Source organism: Suillus subalutaceus, assembly GCF_016647625.1.
Source record: "Suillus subalutaceus strain FC151 chromosome Unknown DFJ58scaffold_229, whole genome shotgun sequence".
NCBI classification, from domain to species: Eukaryota; Fungi; Basidiomycota; class Agaricomycetes; order Boletales; family Suillaceae; genus Suillus; species Suillus subalutaceus.
In genome coordinates this window covers 27,223-45,264 of record NW_024540478.1, presented here as the reverse complement: position 1 = coordinate 45,264, position 18,042 = coordinate 27,223, and the positions used below count along the sequence as shown (strand labels likewise).

The following is an 18,042-nucleotide window of genomic DNA, read 5'->3' as shown; positions in this document are numbered from 1 at the left end:
GAATTCGAGGACGAGTGGAACTTTCAAATATGGCTCTGGGAAGCGTCGATGAGCTAGGTGACGAAGGAGCAAGTGGATGTTCCAAATTGGTGGAAAGTGTGCTCATCTCGACGAGAAAGGCCTTGAAAATGAATAGTAGTAAGACAAGTGGGTAGTAGGGAAGGGAAGACATACCGAGAAATGCTCTCCTTACAATCAGCTTCATGAAATTGATCCTACTCTTCGCACATGCCATGTCGAGCAGTTGAGTACGCGTACGTGGTGATGGAAGGGAGTGCCTTTGGCAGGAATACCGCTGACTGCCGCTTTTCGGAATTTTCCTCCTTCAAGAGCGTCCTTCACAGTGTTTGTTTTGAACTCTGACTTTAGCTCCAGAACGTCGTCTCATGGAACCGGCTCGGTCGTTGCTTAGCCGTGCCTTGAATACTATATCGCCCAAACCTCGCCAGCGCAAGCAAAATGATCAGGTATCTCATCTCAATGTTTTTCCTAGATTTAGCTGGCAAGATCAGATCGAAAATCCACCGAATAGTAAAGCTGGACAAAGCGATACACAATCATGGGAAGATTGGCATCGAAGGATCACTCAGTAATGCATCGTCGTTGTGGAATACTTGCAATGCACTGCAGATCAATCGATAAGCCTTAAGCTGCTTCATCATGAGAATTATGGCAACATTACTCACTTGATGCTGCACCCAAGCACATCTTTTTGTGCAAGATAAGACTCCTGAAATGTATCCGAGTCAATACTGGTAGGTGGCCAGAGAGCTACAGACTCACCGTGGACCCCTTCGCGAGACCTCCGACTTCGAGTCTGATAGCCTTTTCGCAGCGGCGCGCTGTCCCCTTCACAGCCTTCACACGACCATATTTTCAACCACTGGCTATCACGTGTCTTGTGCATCTAAGTATCGCGTCGCCGTCCGAATCTGCAACTCGAGTCTCGCATAGTTGTCCATTAGTATTATATGATGCTTGACAAGGTTTCTTTTCCCCCCCCGACCGACTGATCGCGCTAGATTACATAATCAGCGGCTGGCTACCGTCCGGTGAATGTAGAAGGAACAACTTATCTGAATTTCCTGATCCCGTGCGGTATGTAATATTGCTCTCAGCTGGCATCGAAGAGATCATTATCATTTACTAGTAATGGTCATGACGTCGATAGGCCGGCCCATCTTTGAAATTCGGAAATGAACTTATCATTGCGTACTGTCGGGCTACTTTGAGAACGCTCGAGGTGATAACAGAGCTAGCATTACTATCAAGACTATAAAAGTGGGACCGTCAACCATCCCTGAAATCCGAGTCAGGAAACAAGATTGGGAAACTAGTAGCTCATCCGAGCCCGAATCAAACAATGACAAAATCATCAGTGGGTGCGATTCTGGCTGTCGCACTTGCTGCCGCGACAGCGTCGCCGCCTGGAGCAGTTGTGCGTCGACAATTGCAATTCTGCAGTGTCACATCTGAACGTCTGCCTCGCAGTACATCGACCCTCTACTGTACAATGATGTGGGAGCAAACTATACAAAATGGCGCAACTCGTCCGCTATTGGCTTTAACCCCACCAACACTGCACCACCATTCATTCAGGTCTTTGACCGCTCATTCCTCGATATCACCGGACCATTTGCCACCATTCGCAAAATTGCTTCGAATCCTGGCTTTGCTTTTGCCCATGAAGCACCCATCTATGTTCAAGATCTAAACTTGGTCTTCTTTGCGAGCTCTGGTGGTGGCGTACTTGCATACAGTGGCTGGTATAACAACAGCGTTGTTAGCATGATCAACATGACAGAAGTCGACGTAGCGCTGGCTTCTACGACCGGAGATGTCAATATTCAGGTGCAAACAGTGAGTCGCTCCCGCTCGGTCATTGATGCTTAACCGTCATGACTTTCAGCTCAACCTCTCCGATGATGTCCAAATGGCCAACGGGGGAACAGGTCCATACAAGGGAGACCTTCTGTTCGTCACCTCAGGTCGCGCTTTGCTTCCTCCTTCTGTTGTTCGCGTCAATCCCAGCCCTCCCTACAATACCACTGTTATTCTGGACAACTTCTTAGGCAGGCAGTTCAACTCGCTTGATGATATCAAAATTTTCCCTGGCACGGATATTATGTTCTTCACCGATCCCACGTGAGCAATCGATGAGATTATCATATGTACGATGCTAATGGCTTCTTCAGCTACGGGTGGCTTAGCGGTTTCCGTCCTGAACCAATGCTACCATCACAGGTATACCGATTTGATCCGTCCACTGGGCAGGTCAGAGTTATCGCTGACCAGTTTGTGCATCCAAATGGCATTGCATTCGCCCCCAACGGAAAAACTGCCTTCATGTAAGTTTGGATTTTCTCACATCTGTGGATCAATCCTGGAATAACTCATTAGCACCGACACGGGTATTTTGGAGGCTTCCTTGGAACGAACCAGACCTTTCCAGCCACAATGTGAGTTTCCCTCCGCGTGATGGTAATCAGATACTCAAGCAAACTCTAAAGCTATCAGTTTGACGTTGACCCAACGACGCAGTCATTCACGAACCGTAGAGTGTTCGCCTACGCTGACTCCGGTGGACCAGATGGCATTCAGCTTGATACCAAGGGAAACGTTTATGCCGGCTGCGGGGATGGTATTCATGTCTGGAATGACGAAGGCACGCTCATTGGAAAGTTCTACATAAACAGCACTACATCCCAGCTGATCTTCACTAAGTCTGGTCTTGTTATTTTGGAGGAAACAGCGATGTATGTGGCAAACATTCAAGCTCATGGAATGACTCTAGCCACGTGATAACTTTCTGTGTACCGCTATGCCTGTTGTGAATTTGATGTGTATGATAGGATATTCCCCATACAGTGAACATCGTGATCAGTGATATTTGCGCTTTCAACTTTGAAAGTTTTAAACACGCTGGACAGAACTATCCTGTGTCCACATCACTGATTATTCTAGGAAACATTTTCAAGGACTATGGTTCAGCTAAATCCTGATGCTCCCCGCCCAGTGCTTGGTTCGCGCATTGGAATGGTTGCCTTTGTGCGTACTTCAACAGGCGACAGTGTCATAATGTTGTATCAATTACCTATCATTGTAGAAGGTACATGATATATCCCGGCCTTTGACTACAACTGTAGTAAGAAGATGATACATCACAGCCTTGTATTGGTAGCACATCTGCCATAAATTATGATACATCACATTTAAATGATATATCATCACCCCCTTGCAAGTGTAATAAAAAATATTATTTGAGTACATCTCTCCATAGGACATAAAAACTGAATTAATATATATATATTATTTGCATCATGATATATCACATACTTCGGCATTCTTATACTAGGATATACCCGTAATTGTCAGTCAAGTGATATATCAACTCCAGTAGGTTAGAAAAAAGTTTGGTGCATGATATATCACCTCCTACCTCGTGGCACACGCCGTGAGGTAGGAGGTGATATATCCAGCTTTCTAAATTGATACCGGAGCATCCCACATGATATATCAGCAAAATGTGTTACACCTGCAGTGATATATCATTAACCTTGTGTTGGTGCACAAATGCATGACCCTTGTAGCATGATATATCACTTACTACAGTTCACCTCGAGTTGGCGCACAAATGTGACCTTTGTTAGTGTGATATATCACCTGCTACAGTTCCAGGCTGTAGCTGGTACCAGTAGATCAGCAAAATGCTAATAGATGACTTGCCTGCTATACCGTGGTTGAAGTGTTCAAACATTAAGATTGTCATTTAGACTTCGGAATAGGTAGCAGGACTCGTTGGACACCAAACAATCTCAATATTAACATCACTGACATGAGTATATAGGTATAGTAAGTGGGTATCTATATGGCTGGATGCCCTCTTCATTTCCGAGACTTCTTCCTCAGCCCCAAAGCACTGGGCTGCACAGTGTTGTGCTTCCTCTTAGGTGCTGCCTTTGTTCTTTGCTGCAAGCTGGCATCACCAATTTTGTTGGCCTCCGTTGCTCGAGTCAAAGGATGTCTTGGGCGTCCCGAGCATCTAGCTTGTGTCATGACAACGAGTTCTGAGGATATCAAGGGCTCTGAATTATGCACCAATGTGGCCTCGTGGACAGGCAACACATCAACATTGATTGAAGATAAAACTGGCGAGTCTGGGAGTAAGGGCTGGGGTAACAGAGTGCTCTCCAGTGTCAACAATGTGAGTGATGGGGAACACACTTGAGGCTGTGTAACAGCGGCGCTTTGGAGTGCAACAGACAAAGTTATATTTCTGCCATCCACAAAGTCCCTTCTCCAAGATGTGATCAGTGAGTCTAGATCCATTAGAGGTGATGAATGGGGAGATGCATAAGATGGGTTGGGGTTCAGGTAATGTTGCCATTGGTTCCATTGTGGCACAATGTTGAAGTTGGTGTTGTAGATGTGTGTGGATCCCTTGGGCTGCCTTATCAAAGGAATGGGATTAAGTGTCTGGCCAGAGGTATTAAACTCCTGCCTAGGTAGCAGGGGGACACTTGGCTGGCCTGGCAGTTCATCTAGTGAATTGAGGTCCATGGTTGATGGAGGAGATGGAGTTGGTACAGCAAGGTTGGTAGTCGATGGAGGAAGAGACAAAGTGAGTGTGGATGTTGGAATGAGGTCCATGGTCAACAAAGGAGGCGAACTAGGTGCAGATGGTGAAGTGAGGTCAGTAGTTGATGGAGGAGGAGAACTGGATGTGGATGTAGGAACTGAAGTTCCATTTGCAGAAGAACCTATTGAGAATAATCAGTTGTTATGCTATGAACTAATTGAGGATGATACATACCATATATGCGACCCAGGTGTCTTTCAAACGGTAATAAAAATTGTTTGTGGAAGTTAGGCATTGACACCTTAAAGCTCAAACCCTCCAGGGTTTTACCATGATGATAACTAACAATGGTGATGCATCAAATTCTTGTGAATGTAATAGTAAGAAAATGCACCTCAATGTCATGATATCGCCTTTGCACAAAGGGTTGGGTCCACCCATAACAAGTGAGTAGTGCCATCCTCCCGTTAAAGTCGAAAGTTCTTCAAATATCTGACCCAGCACAATGGGCAAATCTTGAATTGTGCTTGATCAGTGAGGAATTAATCAGTTGAAGTCCGACAAAACAAACAATTGCTTACCAGTAAATTTTCTCCTTTATTCAATCTTGCCCCACTGCAACTGATTCCAACTTTCTGGCAGCATTAATATGTACTGTCCCATCGTGAACCTCATCCTTCACATCTTCTGGCTCCTTTGCAAAACATTCACTTGTGTGTTGCCAGACAGCACGAAGCTTTTTATCAGGTAGTACCAGTTTATTCTCCTTGATATCATCAGAAACTAAGGGCTTGACTTTTGACTCGTAGTGAAGTTGCGGGTATACTTCAATTTCCTTTAGGTCTCAGGTGCCTTGTGCATGCTGGCCAAGCAACATGGATAGCATTTTGCTGGTTGACGTCCTGCCAGGTGTAGTCTTTCCACATAATACAGTGACGTATCCCTACACTTATTGGACAGCCCAAGTTGACATTCCTCTACAGGTGTCGGGTCAGCCCATCATGGGCCCACATTACAATATACCTCTCATATAAGGGACAGGCCCATGTGGAATTATGCCCCTATATACTGGGTGGGCCAGAGATAGACAGGCTCCAAGGCCAATGGATGGGCTCACAGTCTACACATTTTAAAGGTACTATAATGTACAGGATAGTAGTGTTATGATATATAGCCTAATACTGTGAGATGGTTATACGACAGTGAAGGGTGGGCCCATATGTTGTTTGGTAAAATCACCAGTACAGGATGATAGGTCCAGCATCTGGCAGCACCTATGAAGACGGTAACACAAGTTGGGATCGCCGACAACAAATATTAATAGGGATAGATGGGTGGGCCCACAGATTGGTTTGTGAAATAGCAGATGCATGTGTACGCCTGCCCAGCGTCCCACATAGCCAATGAATAGATACAGGTGAGAGAGGCCCACCAATACAAAATATCAATGGCAAGCCTTAGCACAATCATTGCGATTACCACCGAGGTCAACTGCCCATGCCCGAATACAAGCCGCCAGAAGGAGCAGCACAGATGAAAGGTGACCAGCCCACTTATCATGGTACAATGCATTTGGAACTATTGACTTGTTTATCTACAAATTGATGAATATCATCCCTACCCCTACATGCAAGTATTACAAGCCATTGGCGATAATTGACTTGTACTTTGAGTAGTCACCTCAGGGTACATCTACAAATTGATGAATATCATCCCTCATGTACCACACCCAGCCTACTCAATCACCATCCACCTTATCCATGCCATGCCTAACAATTCTGCCTGAAGCACCCACCATAACACCTGAATTATAGGCGATTTCAACGCCAATATTGGGCATCTGCATTCGCACCGGTGAATGATTGCCAACACTGGTCATGACATTAAACCACTGAGCTCGGGACAGAGTATCATGGTGCAAGGGTGAACACCGGTTGCACATGACGGCGAGGGCTGTAAACACAGACACCCATTCTCGCAGGCGATTTCCCATTTCCTCCAATTGATTATTGTCTGCCCATAGACTAAGTCCCAGCTTCGTTGTCAATGACGACCAATATAGGCTGGGGTGCATAACTCTCAATGCAGCAGCAATAAGAGCCGCCGGTCTCTGCATTGCCTGGCATAAAGATGAACCACACACTCTGAGGGTTGCTGATACTTCGGGATGAAACTTTGGAGCCTGTGAAGAAATAAGGCTATGCTGTGTGTGATGTTGTCCAGTGCTGACTCACTGGATGAGCTTGTAAAAACCATCCTGGAGAGAGATTAATGCATCCTGGGGTAAGACCTTGTTGACTGCTTTGAAAATTGGACTCATGTGTGTACCATTTCTTGTCCGCTCCACTGCGGGTGACACTCATACCCAGAGGACCTGACATCATCAGGGTCGCCACCATCATATCATTCTAAAACAGTCAGCAAAGATGTTAGGGGAGTGGTATAAACCAACCTGGATTGCTGGATCAATTGCTCCTGGGAGATACCACAGGACAATGACGCCAAATTTGTCTAGGACAACTGCAGGCCATTCAAGTACAATTTCCAATCCAGCAGAAATCGGGCAAGGAGCGATTCTTCATGCCCAAGGTTGAGGCCAGTTTCCATCATCTGCAGTGATTCTGAATACCTGACCATATCAAAGTTGATCGTAACTAACACCGATGGAATTTAGAGCCGGCGCTGGATGAAAGTAAAGTCATACCTGGATTCAGATATGCGTCGGCAAGCATTCTCACCAAATTAAAGCAAGCCATAAATAAGATGGAGTTGAGCTCTGCTGGAGGAAGAACCTTTGGCCTCACTCTGATGAGAGCACAGAACTGGTGGTAGACATAATCACTGGCAAGATGAGTTGTAGCCAACACCCAGTCAGCAGGAATGGGGTTCATGGGGTGAGGGACAGAAGATAAACAGACCAGTCCTGACTTTTATTAGTACAACTTATTGAGTGCCAATGATGGGACGTAATATCATCACATAAAATCGTTCAAGGCCATCGGTGATGAGAACAACATGCCCGAGCTGCGCGATAGCAGTGAACATTATAAACCTGTCCTGATGACCTGTGCAATCATGTGATGGAAATGCTGCTGAGGAAATGTTCTGGAACTGTGGCGAATCTGTGGGAGCTTGTGACTGAAATGCCCTTGACAAACATTTTAATTGGCGGAACTGCGGTGAATCTGTGGGGAGGGGCAGCAGCGAACCTATGTGGTGGTCTAGCACAAAGCAGGCAGCAGCCCAAGCAGGTCCAGAAGTAATGGAAATGTTGCTGAGGAAATGTTGAGGAACTGCGGCAAATCTGCACGAGCTTGTGACTGAAATGCCATTGACAAACATTTCAATTGGCAGAACTGTGGTGAATCTGCAGGGAGGGGCAGCAGCAAACCTATGCGGCGGTCCAGAACAAGGCCAGTGCCGCTCCAGGGAGGTGGCGGCCAAGCATGTCCAGAAGAAAGATCACCGACATATCATTTCCCACTGCAGCTGTCATATACCATATATCCGGTTACAGATTCCGATGATCTGGATCTCAGATCCGATCCAGATCCGATGAACATATCCATCGTCCGGTCCACAGATCCGCTTTGATTCTTATTTCATTTCCTGTTCATATAACTCTAACTATCGTTCATCTCCTTTCGGTATTCCTGTACACCGGTATACCGGTTATCCTTTACTTCCGCTTTGCTTACTGATCCGCTATGCTTACTGATCCGCTATGCTTACTGATCCGCTACACTTACGAATCCGCTTTTACTTGTACTTCATTCCCGGTTCATGATTCGTGATCCATCCAACTTACCAATACGCTCCACTTAGACTTTGCTTATACTTTCGTACATAGCCTCGCACCTTTGCTTATTGATCATTCCGTTAGCTATCCGTAGTATATAAACCTTTGTATATGCGCTGTAGTAGATCAGTTCGAATATCATCTTAGATTGCACTCATTCCGTCTGGACTCTGAGTCCCTCCGTTATCCATCCGGACTTGAGTACGCTACTCTTGTCTACTCCGAGACTTAGGATAGATTCCTATAGTCTACATATCCGCCTCTGTCTTCGGACAGTCCTCACCCGTTAGTTTCTAGTCCGGATCCGATCCGGATTGGCCGTTACTCTATATGTTCGATATCCGGAAGTCTTAACGGATCCATTGCAATACTTATCCGTTTCACTAGACGCGATACTTTAGCTCTCTGAAATAAGGGGCAAGACTCGGGAAAGGGGCACAGCGCACGAGCTGAGGCCGAAGCCCTTCGGATCCGATACTACTGAGTACGGTCTTAACAGCAGCGGGTGCTCAGAAGCATGAAAGAAACCATCAGAAAAACACTTCAATTGGCAGAACTACACTGAATTTACAGGGAGGTCGAGCACATGAACATCGTTCTGCACCGCTTGGCTGGCAATCAATGTGAGGGACAAGAAACAGTGTGATGAATCTACGTGAAAGTTCAGCACATACTGTAAGTCACCAGCGGCTCCCAAACATCCAGACAAATGTACGTAAAATGATCCTGCTTCCTAAAACACCGCCTCACTCAAGTATATTGAAGTACACATGGCAATAGAGACATGGATGAGCAGAAATCGGTCTAGTTTGGACCCATTCCAGATGCCAATTCACTAAAGACTTGTCCTGCTTCAGAACTACCAGTGGCCTGATTTGAAGAGCCAGCAACATCATTCAATCCAGAGTTCCTGGTGGAATTGGCGACAGATGGTCCACCAACTGTGGACAGACCTGGAGTGAAGTTCAAGAGCATTCATTCCATTGCCTGGACCTGAGCCGGTGTAAAACCTTGGTTGTAGGATGTACCGTAACTGGGGTTAGGAATGAACATGGTTTGAGTGAAAGGGGGGGAGATATGGACACATTGGAGACAACGTGTTGCCAAAGTGCCTCATAGGCATCCTGTAGAACAGCAGTGGTACATGATTGCAAAGCCAATTTCGCCTCTGCAGCTTGGAGCTGTTCCTCTCGAGTCCTTGATTCAGCTTGCACTGCTTTAACATCCTCTTGTAATGCGGCGAGCTCAGTGCGCATGCCATCCAGAGTTTGGATATCGGTGTCATGGGCAGCAAGGCGAACTTTCATGGCTTCAAGAAGCTCAGTTGCAGCGGTGTTACAACCCTTGAGTACAGCCACCTCCATTTTGAGGGCATTTATGCTGGCCTGTAGATCTTCATTCTTCTCTAAGAGCGACACTGAGTTTTCCTTGACCTCCAAGGTCATTGCATGTAACTCCTTCATGACTGCATCCCCTGACACATCCATCTCCAATTCCTCGGCGATTGCGGAATGTCTTATTTCAGCAGCCCATGTTCCCATCTGGTTCCTTGCTGGAGGCATTGAAGGCAGAACAAGTGAGAGTGTGGCAATAGGAGGGACAGAAAGTGCGGGTGGTGCAGCCTGCCCAGCACCATTGGTATCTGGCACCAGCATATCTATGATTGATAGTGTATGCAAAACTTCAGTAGAGAAAATCACCTTCATCTTGGGCTGGTGCCCGTGCACTGGCGTGATGAGGGAGTGATCCTATTTGATCTTAGGTGGGTGCTCTAAGTGTGAACATTTCGATTTCTTGGACAAACATCAGGCACAAGCTCTAAGTATTGTGACCAGACCGTATCCTTGCCTACAGACAAGTGACCTGACTCATTAATAAGGATCACGATCAATCTCTTCAATCACTTACTTATGCTGACATGTGGTACATGGCGGCTCAAACTCTGGCCCTGCACTTTTCTACTCTGAGTTAGAACATCCAATGATTGCGACTTCAGACTCATACTGCAGTAATATCCTCTGTTAGAGCAGCATCCTTGGCATTGCTGACACCATGCTTGGCCATTCCTTCCTGTTGGTCAATGGACATGCTTTGTTGATGACCACTCTTGTGCTTCTTGCCGATGATGGCAGTTTCAGCAACAGGGAGCTCAAGAGAATCATCAAACCAGGGCCTCCATTGGGGGGGTGGCGTCATCCGGGAGACTGGAAGTGACAGTCTGTTTCACTGGCGGCCTGCTGCCACTGGCATCCCTGGGTCTCTTCTGCCATGACTGCATGTGGCCACAGTCTTCTACCATATCATCCAGCGAAACTACTTCCTTTACCTTTCCTTTAACATCAGCTTTCAAAATCACATTGGTGAGTGATCTGTCCATTGACATGTCACTTTCAAGTTCCTCTGAGGGTACAATCTTGCCTTTCTGTTTGCCATCTGAAGTGCTTGTAACATCAGCGACCACCCTATCCTAGGCCGGCTCCTCATCAACAATTTCAATCCCATCACTAGCCAAATTGAGGTCAACCTTTTTCTTTCTGAGCACTGGCTTGGCTTTGATGATGTGCCGTGCGATGGCACCGGCGGACCTGCGGTGGCTGTACTAGTCCGGCAGGGCACAGGCTCTAATGACGGCGATGGGACTGTTGATGGGAGTGTAGATTGTGCTGCCGGGATCACAAAATTGCGTGCCCATCACAATGTTTTTCCATACTGGCATTGTGACAAATGATGTGCATCCAATGGGATCCCAATACTCCATTAACTCCATGGCTGCTGAGAGCAACACCAGGGAGATCTTTGTCGCTGCTTGTCCCATGCTCGGCAAATACTGGAAAACTACTCTACTTTAGGAAATAGCACATGACTAATGAGGACATCCTAACCATGATATTTGCCATCTCCATCACCATGAACAAATGGCCGGCACAACCTTTCTTCCACTGTAACGCTCTAGCAAGGATCTGCACAACCTCGGCAGCAGCATGACCAAGAGCCTGATTGGACACATCTGAGGATGGCATGCTGAGCACAAACTATGGATGTAAAAGAGGGGATAAAGATGAGGGAAATCATTGGGAATATATAATGGATGGAAGCAATTGAAATTTGAAGTCAAGAAACTTTATTGGCAAAGGTACCGGCACCATGAGGTTAGAGAAGGCCATGTTTCGACACATGTGCCAAGTTTCTCATGAAGAAAGCCATTGTCTTGGGCAATGTTTAAACCCTGCTGATGGCCACTACAAACAAGATATATAATGCTGACTGTCGGATGTTACTACATATCTTCCATTTGATACTTCTGATACTGCATCATAAATCATGTCACAACCACATCACCGCCATGTTCGTTTCAATGTACCAATGGACACCAATGAAGAGTCTCTCCATGTGTCATCTACCGGCGGTGAGACCCAGCAATGTAAGTGTTTTCTTATGATACTGGGGTTTAATAATCACAAACTTCTAGCTATGAATTTTGGCTTTCATAAGCCAGCAGCCATTCCAAGGGAGAGTACTCTGGTGGATATACCTGCAGCATCACAATCAAAGTTCAACTTTGGTTTCAGTAGTGCAAATGTAAAGATGCCGCCAGCAGTGCCGGATACCCCTGTTGCAATTCCCCAAAGCAAGTTTAACTTTGGGTTCCTGCCCACAAACACAGACACACCGCGAGCAGTGCCAGTTGCACCTACTGCAACTGCTCAAAGCAAGTTCAATTTTGGATTCATGCCAACCAACACAGACATGCTGCCTGCGATACAAGATGAGCTCACTGCAATGCCACCATGCAAGTTCAACTTTGGGTTCACACCTACAAAAGCAGCCACGCCGCCGGCAGTGACAGTGGCACCGCTCAAATTTAACTTTGGGTTTGCCAGTGAACACAAACCCGAACAGTCACCATCATCCCCGGTTCTGGGGCCATTCAACTTTGGAATGGAGATGAATTCAAGATCGCTAAGATCAATTACACCAACACCGACACCCCAACCAATGAACTTTGGTTGGCAATGCCCTGCTTGCTCCACAACCCCAATGAACCCGCTGGCACCGCAGTCAACTGTGGCCTCCAACTCTCATCATGTTGGGTATGATATGTCCAATGAATGTAAGAAATTTCTTACATCAATTGCATTTCAAAAATTTCACCAGTCTCCCCAGCATTCCAATTTGATTGTAGTGTTTCTCCAGCAAGGGTAGGAAATTGGAAACTGGTCCCCATCACCGCAAGTGCCCCATCCACATCACCAGATACAGCAACCACTCCGCCAGTAACATACACTGCTCAGCCACTGCCCAACACTGCAGGACAGCTGGAACTGCCAAAATGAACCTCCACTCCTGCTGGTGGATCACAACCTGGTCCGGCCCTCCAAACTGTGATCGGCAATGCTGAGAGGGCGGCGATGGACATCATCCAGCATCTCAAGGGAGATGAATGTAAGTGACCCTGCACCACAATGTTGCTTTGCTGATCTTGAACAGTTGATGCACTTGCAAGGCAGATGTTTGGCATTGTAGTTGGCCCCAGTGATGAGTTGTGGCAGCCCACATCGCCAGAGGTTTGCAAACCAACCACATCTTATTGTCGGTGTTGTGCAAGACCAGAGATTGGTTGACACGCATCTTCACCCGGCTGATTTGATCAACCTCCATAAGATTGTGACAGTCCATGCACGTATTGTTCCAGCTGTATCGTCCCTCTCAAGAGAAGTTGAGAATGCAGAAAGCAAGTCCTCTGGCAGCCAGTAGTTACACCATATTGTATTTGTATCCCTGTAGATGTTTGCCACTCAATTCATGACTGTTATCGGCAATGATTGCATTGGCAATACTCTCTTGCTCTCTTGAAACTGGCCTGCATTCTGCAGATTCAATGTTTGCAATGCATTCCGGCGAAGCTTGTTATTGAACAGACATATTATAATTACAATATGAACCAATATGTAAATCAATATTTACTTCCTTGCAGTAGCTTTACTCCTGGTTCTCTTTGCAGGAGTATCACTCACGGGATCGGCAGCTCGGCGTTTCACTCCTGTTGGGTGTTGTTGCAGCCCCATTGCTTCTTGTGCATGCACCCAATGATGTTCCTATTTCCTTTGAAGTGTTCTTCAACTCTGCAGGCCACCTTGCATTGCCAGAACCAGCAACTGCCGGAACATTGACAGTGCCAACCTGAGCCTAAGTTGCCTTCCGGCGTGATTGAGTACCTTTTGACTTTGGCGGTGTAGAGACTCGATCCTGAGTAGCCTCACAATGGCATATATTGCAACATAGGTCGAGTCTACAGTAATATGCATGCAACGCGACACTTGCGCGATAAACGCGACGTTTGCGCGACGCACGCGACATAGGCGACACTTCCGCGACATAGGCGACACTTCCGCGACTTGCGCGCGCTTTAGGCGAATTTTCCCGCGCCTAAGCGCTATAGGGCGCCTGACTTCCCACTGTGTTTTCCCATGTCCAACCAAGTTCCCAGGTATGCATTTCTCCATTTATCATTTATTTCAACATCGTACCATGTTTATTTTCACTTGGTACACATTTTTTCATTACACATTTTTTACACAACACAACACACATTACCACGGACCACCATCATCATAGACAGTCACCATCTCCGAGTTTTTATTATGTTTTGAATAAATCATCGCAAGCCCTAGTAGCAGTTAGCTCTAGTGGCCATATCCGCATCAGTTGTCTTATCAGCATCTCAGTACACGTCTTAACATCTCACTATCGCTCGCATACCGCTTTCACCCAGTTCCGCTTTTCGACGCGCGACTTTCCCGCGCTTCGCGCGCCTATAGCGCCTTTGTTCCCGCGCTTTCGCCTTATCACGCGCTTTGCGCATTCCCCCTAGAGTTGACCAGTGGATATTTGCTTTCTCCGCTTCCCCTAAGGGACGAACATATCGCACTCATATTTTCCTCCCTTCAACAATTATATCAGCTGCACCCTCAGCTGAGTTGAAGATCCTTCAGCGGCCTGGTTGGGCGAGGTGGGGAAATACTTTCCCTCTCACTGATGGACAGTGCACCCTCACCGTTTGAACTTGACAGCTCATCGCTGCCAGCGCCTGTGTCAGAATTCCTCCCTGGGTCGTTCAAACTGACTGAGTGATGGCGATTGGCTATGTCCTTTGGCATTAGTTTGCCACTCCCACAATAGCGCTGATGTTCCAGCGATGGGTGTACAGCTGCCTCATGGATCTCGCCATCAGAATCTTGCCATGCCTTGAATGCAAATGGTGGTTGAATATTGTTTTCTTGGCAGGTGAACCAGAATTCCAAAAGGGTAGTTGCGTCTGCTTTATCCATTTTGGATGGTTCTTTGAACTGCACACTGGTGGGTCATTGGGTGCTATCAAAGAATGACGTTTGGCTTCACATTATATCTCCCCAGGGAACCACCGCCTTCATGTTATCTTCTCTGCCACACATTCCTACTCTAGTCAGCATGGTGTCCCATGTACAGAAGCCGACCACGTACTATAAAGCTTGGTCAAGAATGATCATATCATGTGATGTTGCTCGGCACATTTCCATCCTGTTGTATCTGGCAAGGTTGGCCACCCATTGGTATCTTCCTCAAGTTCAATGAGTTTTCGGGTTACTCTTTTCTTTGACATAACTATCTGGGGCTCTTTGCTTTCCTCAGCATCTGGACATCTGTTCTCAGCATGTCTTCCGGGAGCCTGAGCAACAGTTTCTCACCAAATTGCTTGCCTACATATTCCTGCCATTCCGGCATAAATATACTTTCCTTGTCTTCATAAAGCTTTTGCCGTTTGCAAATTGATCATTGAAGTCATGGCTGCAATAGTCAAATTAGGCACATCAGCAATGGACCAGAGAGACACATACCCTCCCAACATCAGTTTGCCTTTCCTGTTCTTCCATGCGGACAGCACAAAGACTCTCATACTGGCTTTCTTGAACATTTCCATGGCAAAATGCTCAATCATGTTGGCTCCTTTGGTCTCAGTGACCTGGGCCTGGACTTCGGGTGGTGCCGCCTCATTGTCCCACTTCTCTGCCATGGCTTGGGCTTCCTCCTTCTCCTCCGCTGACAAATGATTAATAATGGTCTTTGCAGCCTTTGGCCATTTGCCGATCATTCCTTCACTGCTAGCCATTTCCCCTGTCTCCTCTCGGATGAGGGCATTGTGGGTATGAACTAAGACTTTCCAAGCAGTCCAATGCCTGCCATACTTGATGAGGGACTTTGGAGCTTGTTTCCAGTGAGAGTTGTTCTGCAGCCACTACTTGTAAGTCTGTCATGGATGTGATCAATGCTTGGATGTTTTAGACATGTATATAAGCTGTCACATATCTTTTTTCGAGCTTTCAATAAGGCTTTTCCTTGACTGGAGCTTGGAGTGAGGCTTCCTTGTGGATGGCAACCAACACCCTGGATCATTCTTTTCCTTTGACAGACTTCCAGTCCTCTAGGTGAGCCCTGAGGACTGTTAAGACCGTACTCAAGTAGTATCGGATCCGAAGGGCTTCGGCCTCAGCTCGTGCGCTGTGCCCCTTTCCCGAGTCTTGCCCCTTATTTCAGAGAGCTAAAGTATCGCGTCTAGTGAGACGGTTAAGTATTGTAACGGATAAGTCTTGTATTGCAACGGATAAGTATTGCAACGGATCCGTTAAGACTTCCGGATATCGAACATATAGAGTAACGGCTAATCCGGATCGGATCCGGACTAGAAACTAACGGGTGAGGACTGTCCGAAGACAGAGGCGGATATGTAGACTATAGGAATCTATCCTAAGTCTCGGAGTAGACAAGAGTAGCATACTCAAGTCCGGACGGATAACAGAGGGACTTTAGAGTCCAGAGGGAATGAGTGCAATCTAAGATGATATTCGAACTGATCTACTACAGCGCATATACAAAGGTTTATATACTATGGATAGCTAACGGAATGATCAATAAGCAAAGGTGCAAGGCTACGTACGAAAGTATAAGCAAAGTCTAAGTGGAGCGTATTGGTAAGTCGGATGGATCACAAATCATGAACCGGGAATGAAGTACAAGTAAAAGCGGATTCGTAAGTGTAGCGGATCAGTAAGCAAAGCGGAAGTAAAGGATAACCGGTATACCGGTGTACAGGAATACCGAAAGGAGATGAACGATAGTTAGAGTTATATGAAACAGGAAATGAAATAAGAATCAAAGCGGATCTGTGGACTGGACGACGGATATGTTCATCGGATCTGGATTGGATCTGAGATCTGGATCATCGGATCTGTAACCAGATATATGGTATATGACAAGGACCATGACTCCTGCCTTGTCCAAAGAAACCTTCTTTGACTGTGCAACAACAATAGGAGATTCACTTCTTACCATGTTGTGTTGTGTACGATGATATGAAGGGCGGAAGAGTTGAAAATAGTCAAGATATGCCTTATGGGCACTGCTCGGTTCAGCTCGGTTCAGGATCCTATAATACAGTTGATATTATGTATTTCTAGATGATAATTTCAATGAGCATAAGCATCATTGCTTGCCCCAAAGAACTTTTATATTGCCATACATTACAGGTAAGAGGAATGGGAGGCTCTAGAGTCCAAGAGTGGACATCAAAAAACAAGTATTTGGTTGTTGAATGGAAGAAGACACATTGGACTCGGAGGGTGGTAGGGAAATGGGTGGAGAGACCTAAGATAAGAAGATCAGTTCCACCTACACCTACAAAGTCCCCTGTAAAGCAAGCATCTTATGATATGCTGTACCGTGGGGGGTGATGACTGTTTTGATGATCTTGGAGCAACTCCACTGCAGCTCCCGAAGTCACTGGTAAGCCTACCACATGCTTGGCCTTCAGTTCTGCACTGATCTTCATTCAAGAGTCAAAATGACTATATTCAACAATGGGTGCCTAAGACCAGGACATATCTTAACATACTTCTTGAGAGGGAGGTTCCATCAAATAGGTCCTGTATCATCTGTGGGACAGATGGTGTCCATAAATGTCATGGGTGCTTCAGTGAGCCCCTCTATTGCACAAATTGTTGCAGAATCCAGCACAACAGACTTCCCTTCCATTGGATCAGCCAATGGACAGGTTCCTTCTTCAAGGAATCTTGCTTGGTCAAGACTGAATTGGTGATCTGGTTAGGGCACTGTGTAAATCCTTGCCCATGGGATGATGACCTAGGGGAGGCGGGATTTTTTGCCAATGGAGGGCCCGAAGATACCCATGACTCGGACACTGATAGCACATTGGATGAAGAACCAACTGGTGTGCGATTCACAAAGGAGGCTCACAATCTCCCCACCGGTGTGCCATTCATCTGGAACAGCAAGACAATAACAACAATAGTTGACAAGTCCAGAGTGCATACTTATGTTGTCAAGTATTGCACATGCCCTGAAGCCGCCACCACAGATATACAGCTATTTGAAATGGGTGTCATATACCATATATCCGGTTACAGATCTGATGATCCGGACCTCAGATCCGATCCAGATCCGATGAACATATCCGTCGTCCAGTCCACAGATCCGCTTTGATTCTTATTTCATTTCCTGTTTCATATAACTCTAACTATCGTTCATCTCCTTTCGGTATTCCTGTACACCGGTATACCGGTTATCCTTTACTTCCGCTTTGCTTACTGATCCGCTACACTTACGAATCCGC

General features: G+C 46.3%; 6 protein-coding genes across 6 annotated transcripts; 2 read left to right on the top strand and 4 right to left on the bottom strand.

Moving 5' to 3' along the window:
* Positions 1–1,160: 1,160 nt before the first annotated feature.
* Positions 1,161–2,802, top strand: DFJ58DRAFT_908650 (calcium-dependent phosphotriesterase; the record flags this gene model as incomplete). The annotated part of the gene is made up of 5 exons (XM_041395119.1): positions 1,161–1,438; positions 1,492–1,860; positions 1,910–2,145; positions 2,196–2,348; positions 2,511–2,802. The coding sequence occupies exons 1-5, from the start codon at positions 1,364–1,366 to the stop codon at positions 2,800–2,802; spliced, it is 1,125 nt and encodes a 374-aa protein (XP_041236304.1). The 5' UTR covers positions 1,161–1,363.
* Positions 2,803–3,885: 1,083 nt separating this feature from the next.
* Positions 3,886–4,874, bottom strand: DFJ58DRAFT_735759 (uncharacterized protein; the record flags this gene model as incomplete). The annotated part of the gene is made up of 2 exons (XM_041386687.1): positions 3,886–4,760; positions 4,814–4,874. 2 exons carry the CDS (start codon positions 4,872–4,874, stop codon positions 3,886–3,888), a joined length of 936 nt encoding a protein of 311 aa, XP_041236303.1.
* A 1,443-nt stretch (positions 4,875–6,317) lies between these two features.
* Positions 6,318–7,470, bottom strand: DFJ58DRAFT_735758 (uncharacterized protein; the record flags this gene model as incomplete). Its single annotated transcript, XM_041386686.1, has 4 exons — positions 6,318–6,761; positions 6,814–6,987; positions 7,032–7,099; positions 7,284–7,470. The coding sequence occupies 4 exons, from the start codon at positions 7,468–7,470 to the stop codon at positions 6,318–6,320; spliced, it is 873 nt and encodes a 290-aa protein (XP_041236302.1).
* A 1,712-nt stretch (positions 7,471–9,182) lies between these two features.
* DFJ58DRAFT_847560 (uncharacterized protein) lies at positions 9,183–11,398 on the bottom strand (the record flags this gene model as incomplete). The annotated part of the gene is given in 10 exon segments (XM_041393485.1): positions 9,183–9,288; positions 9,332–9,411; positions 9,464–10,035; positions 10,287–10,341; positions 10,383–10,526; positions 10,546–10,650; positions 10,705–10,845; positions 10,867–10,977; positions 11,008–11,205; positions 11,261–11,398. The coding sequence occupies 10 exon segments, from the start codon at positions 11,396–11,398 to the stop codon at positions 9,183–9,185; spliced, it is 1,650 nt and encodes a 549-aa protein (XP_041236301.1).
* A 301-nt stretch (positions 11,399–11,699) lies between these two features.
* Positions 11,700–13,563, top strand: DFJ58DRAFT_847559 (uncharacterized protein; the record flags this gene model as incomplete). The annotated part of the gene is made up of 8 exons (XM_041393484.1): positions 11,700–11,799; positions 11,848–12,258; positions 12,279–12,469; positions 12,690–12,743; positions 12,803–12,821; positions 12,867–12,943; positions 13,253–13,327; positions 13,357–13,563. The coding sequence occupies 8 exons, from the start codon at positions 11,700–11,702 to the stop codon at positions 13,561–13,563; spliced, it is 1,134 nt and encodes a 377-aa protein (XP_041236300.1).
* A 784-nt stretch (positions 13,564–14,347) lies between these two features.
* Positions 14,348–15,525, bottom strand: DFJ58DRAFT_735753 (uncharacterized protein; the record flags this gene model as incomplete). Its single annotated transcript, XM_041386685.1, has 3 exons — positions 14,348–14,725; positions 15,149–15,203; positions 15,254–15,525. 3 exons carry the CDS (start codon positions 15,523–15,525, stop codon positions 14,348–14,350), a joined length of 705 nt encoding a protein of 234 aa, XP_041236299.1.
* Positions 15,526–18,042: the final 2,517 nt, after the last annotated feature.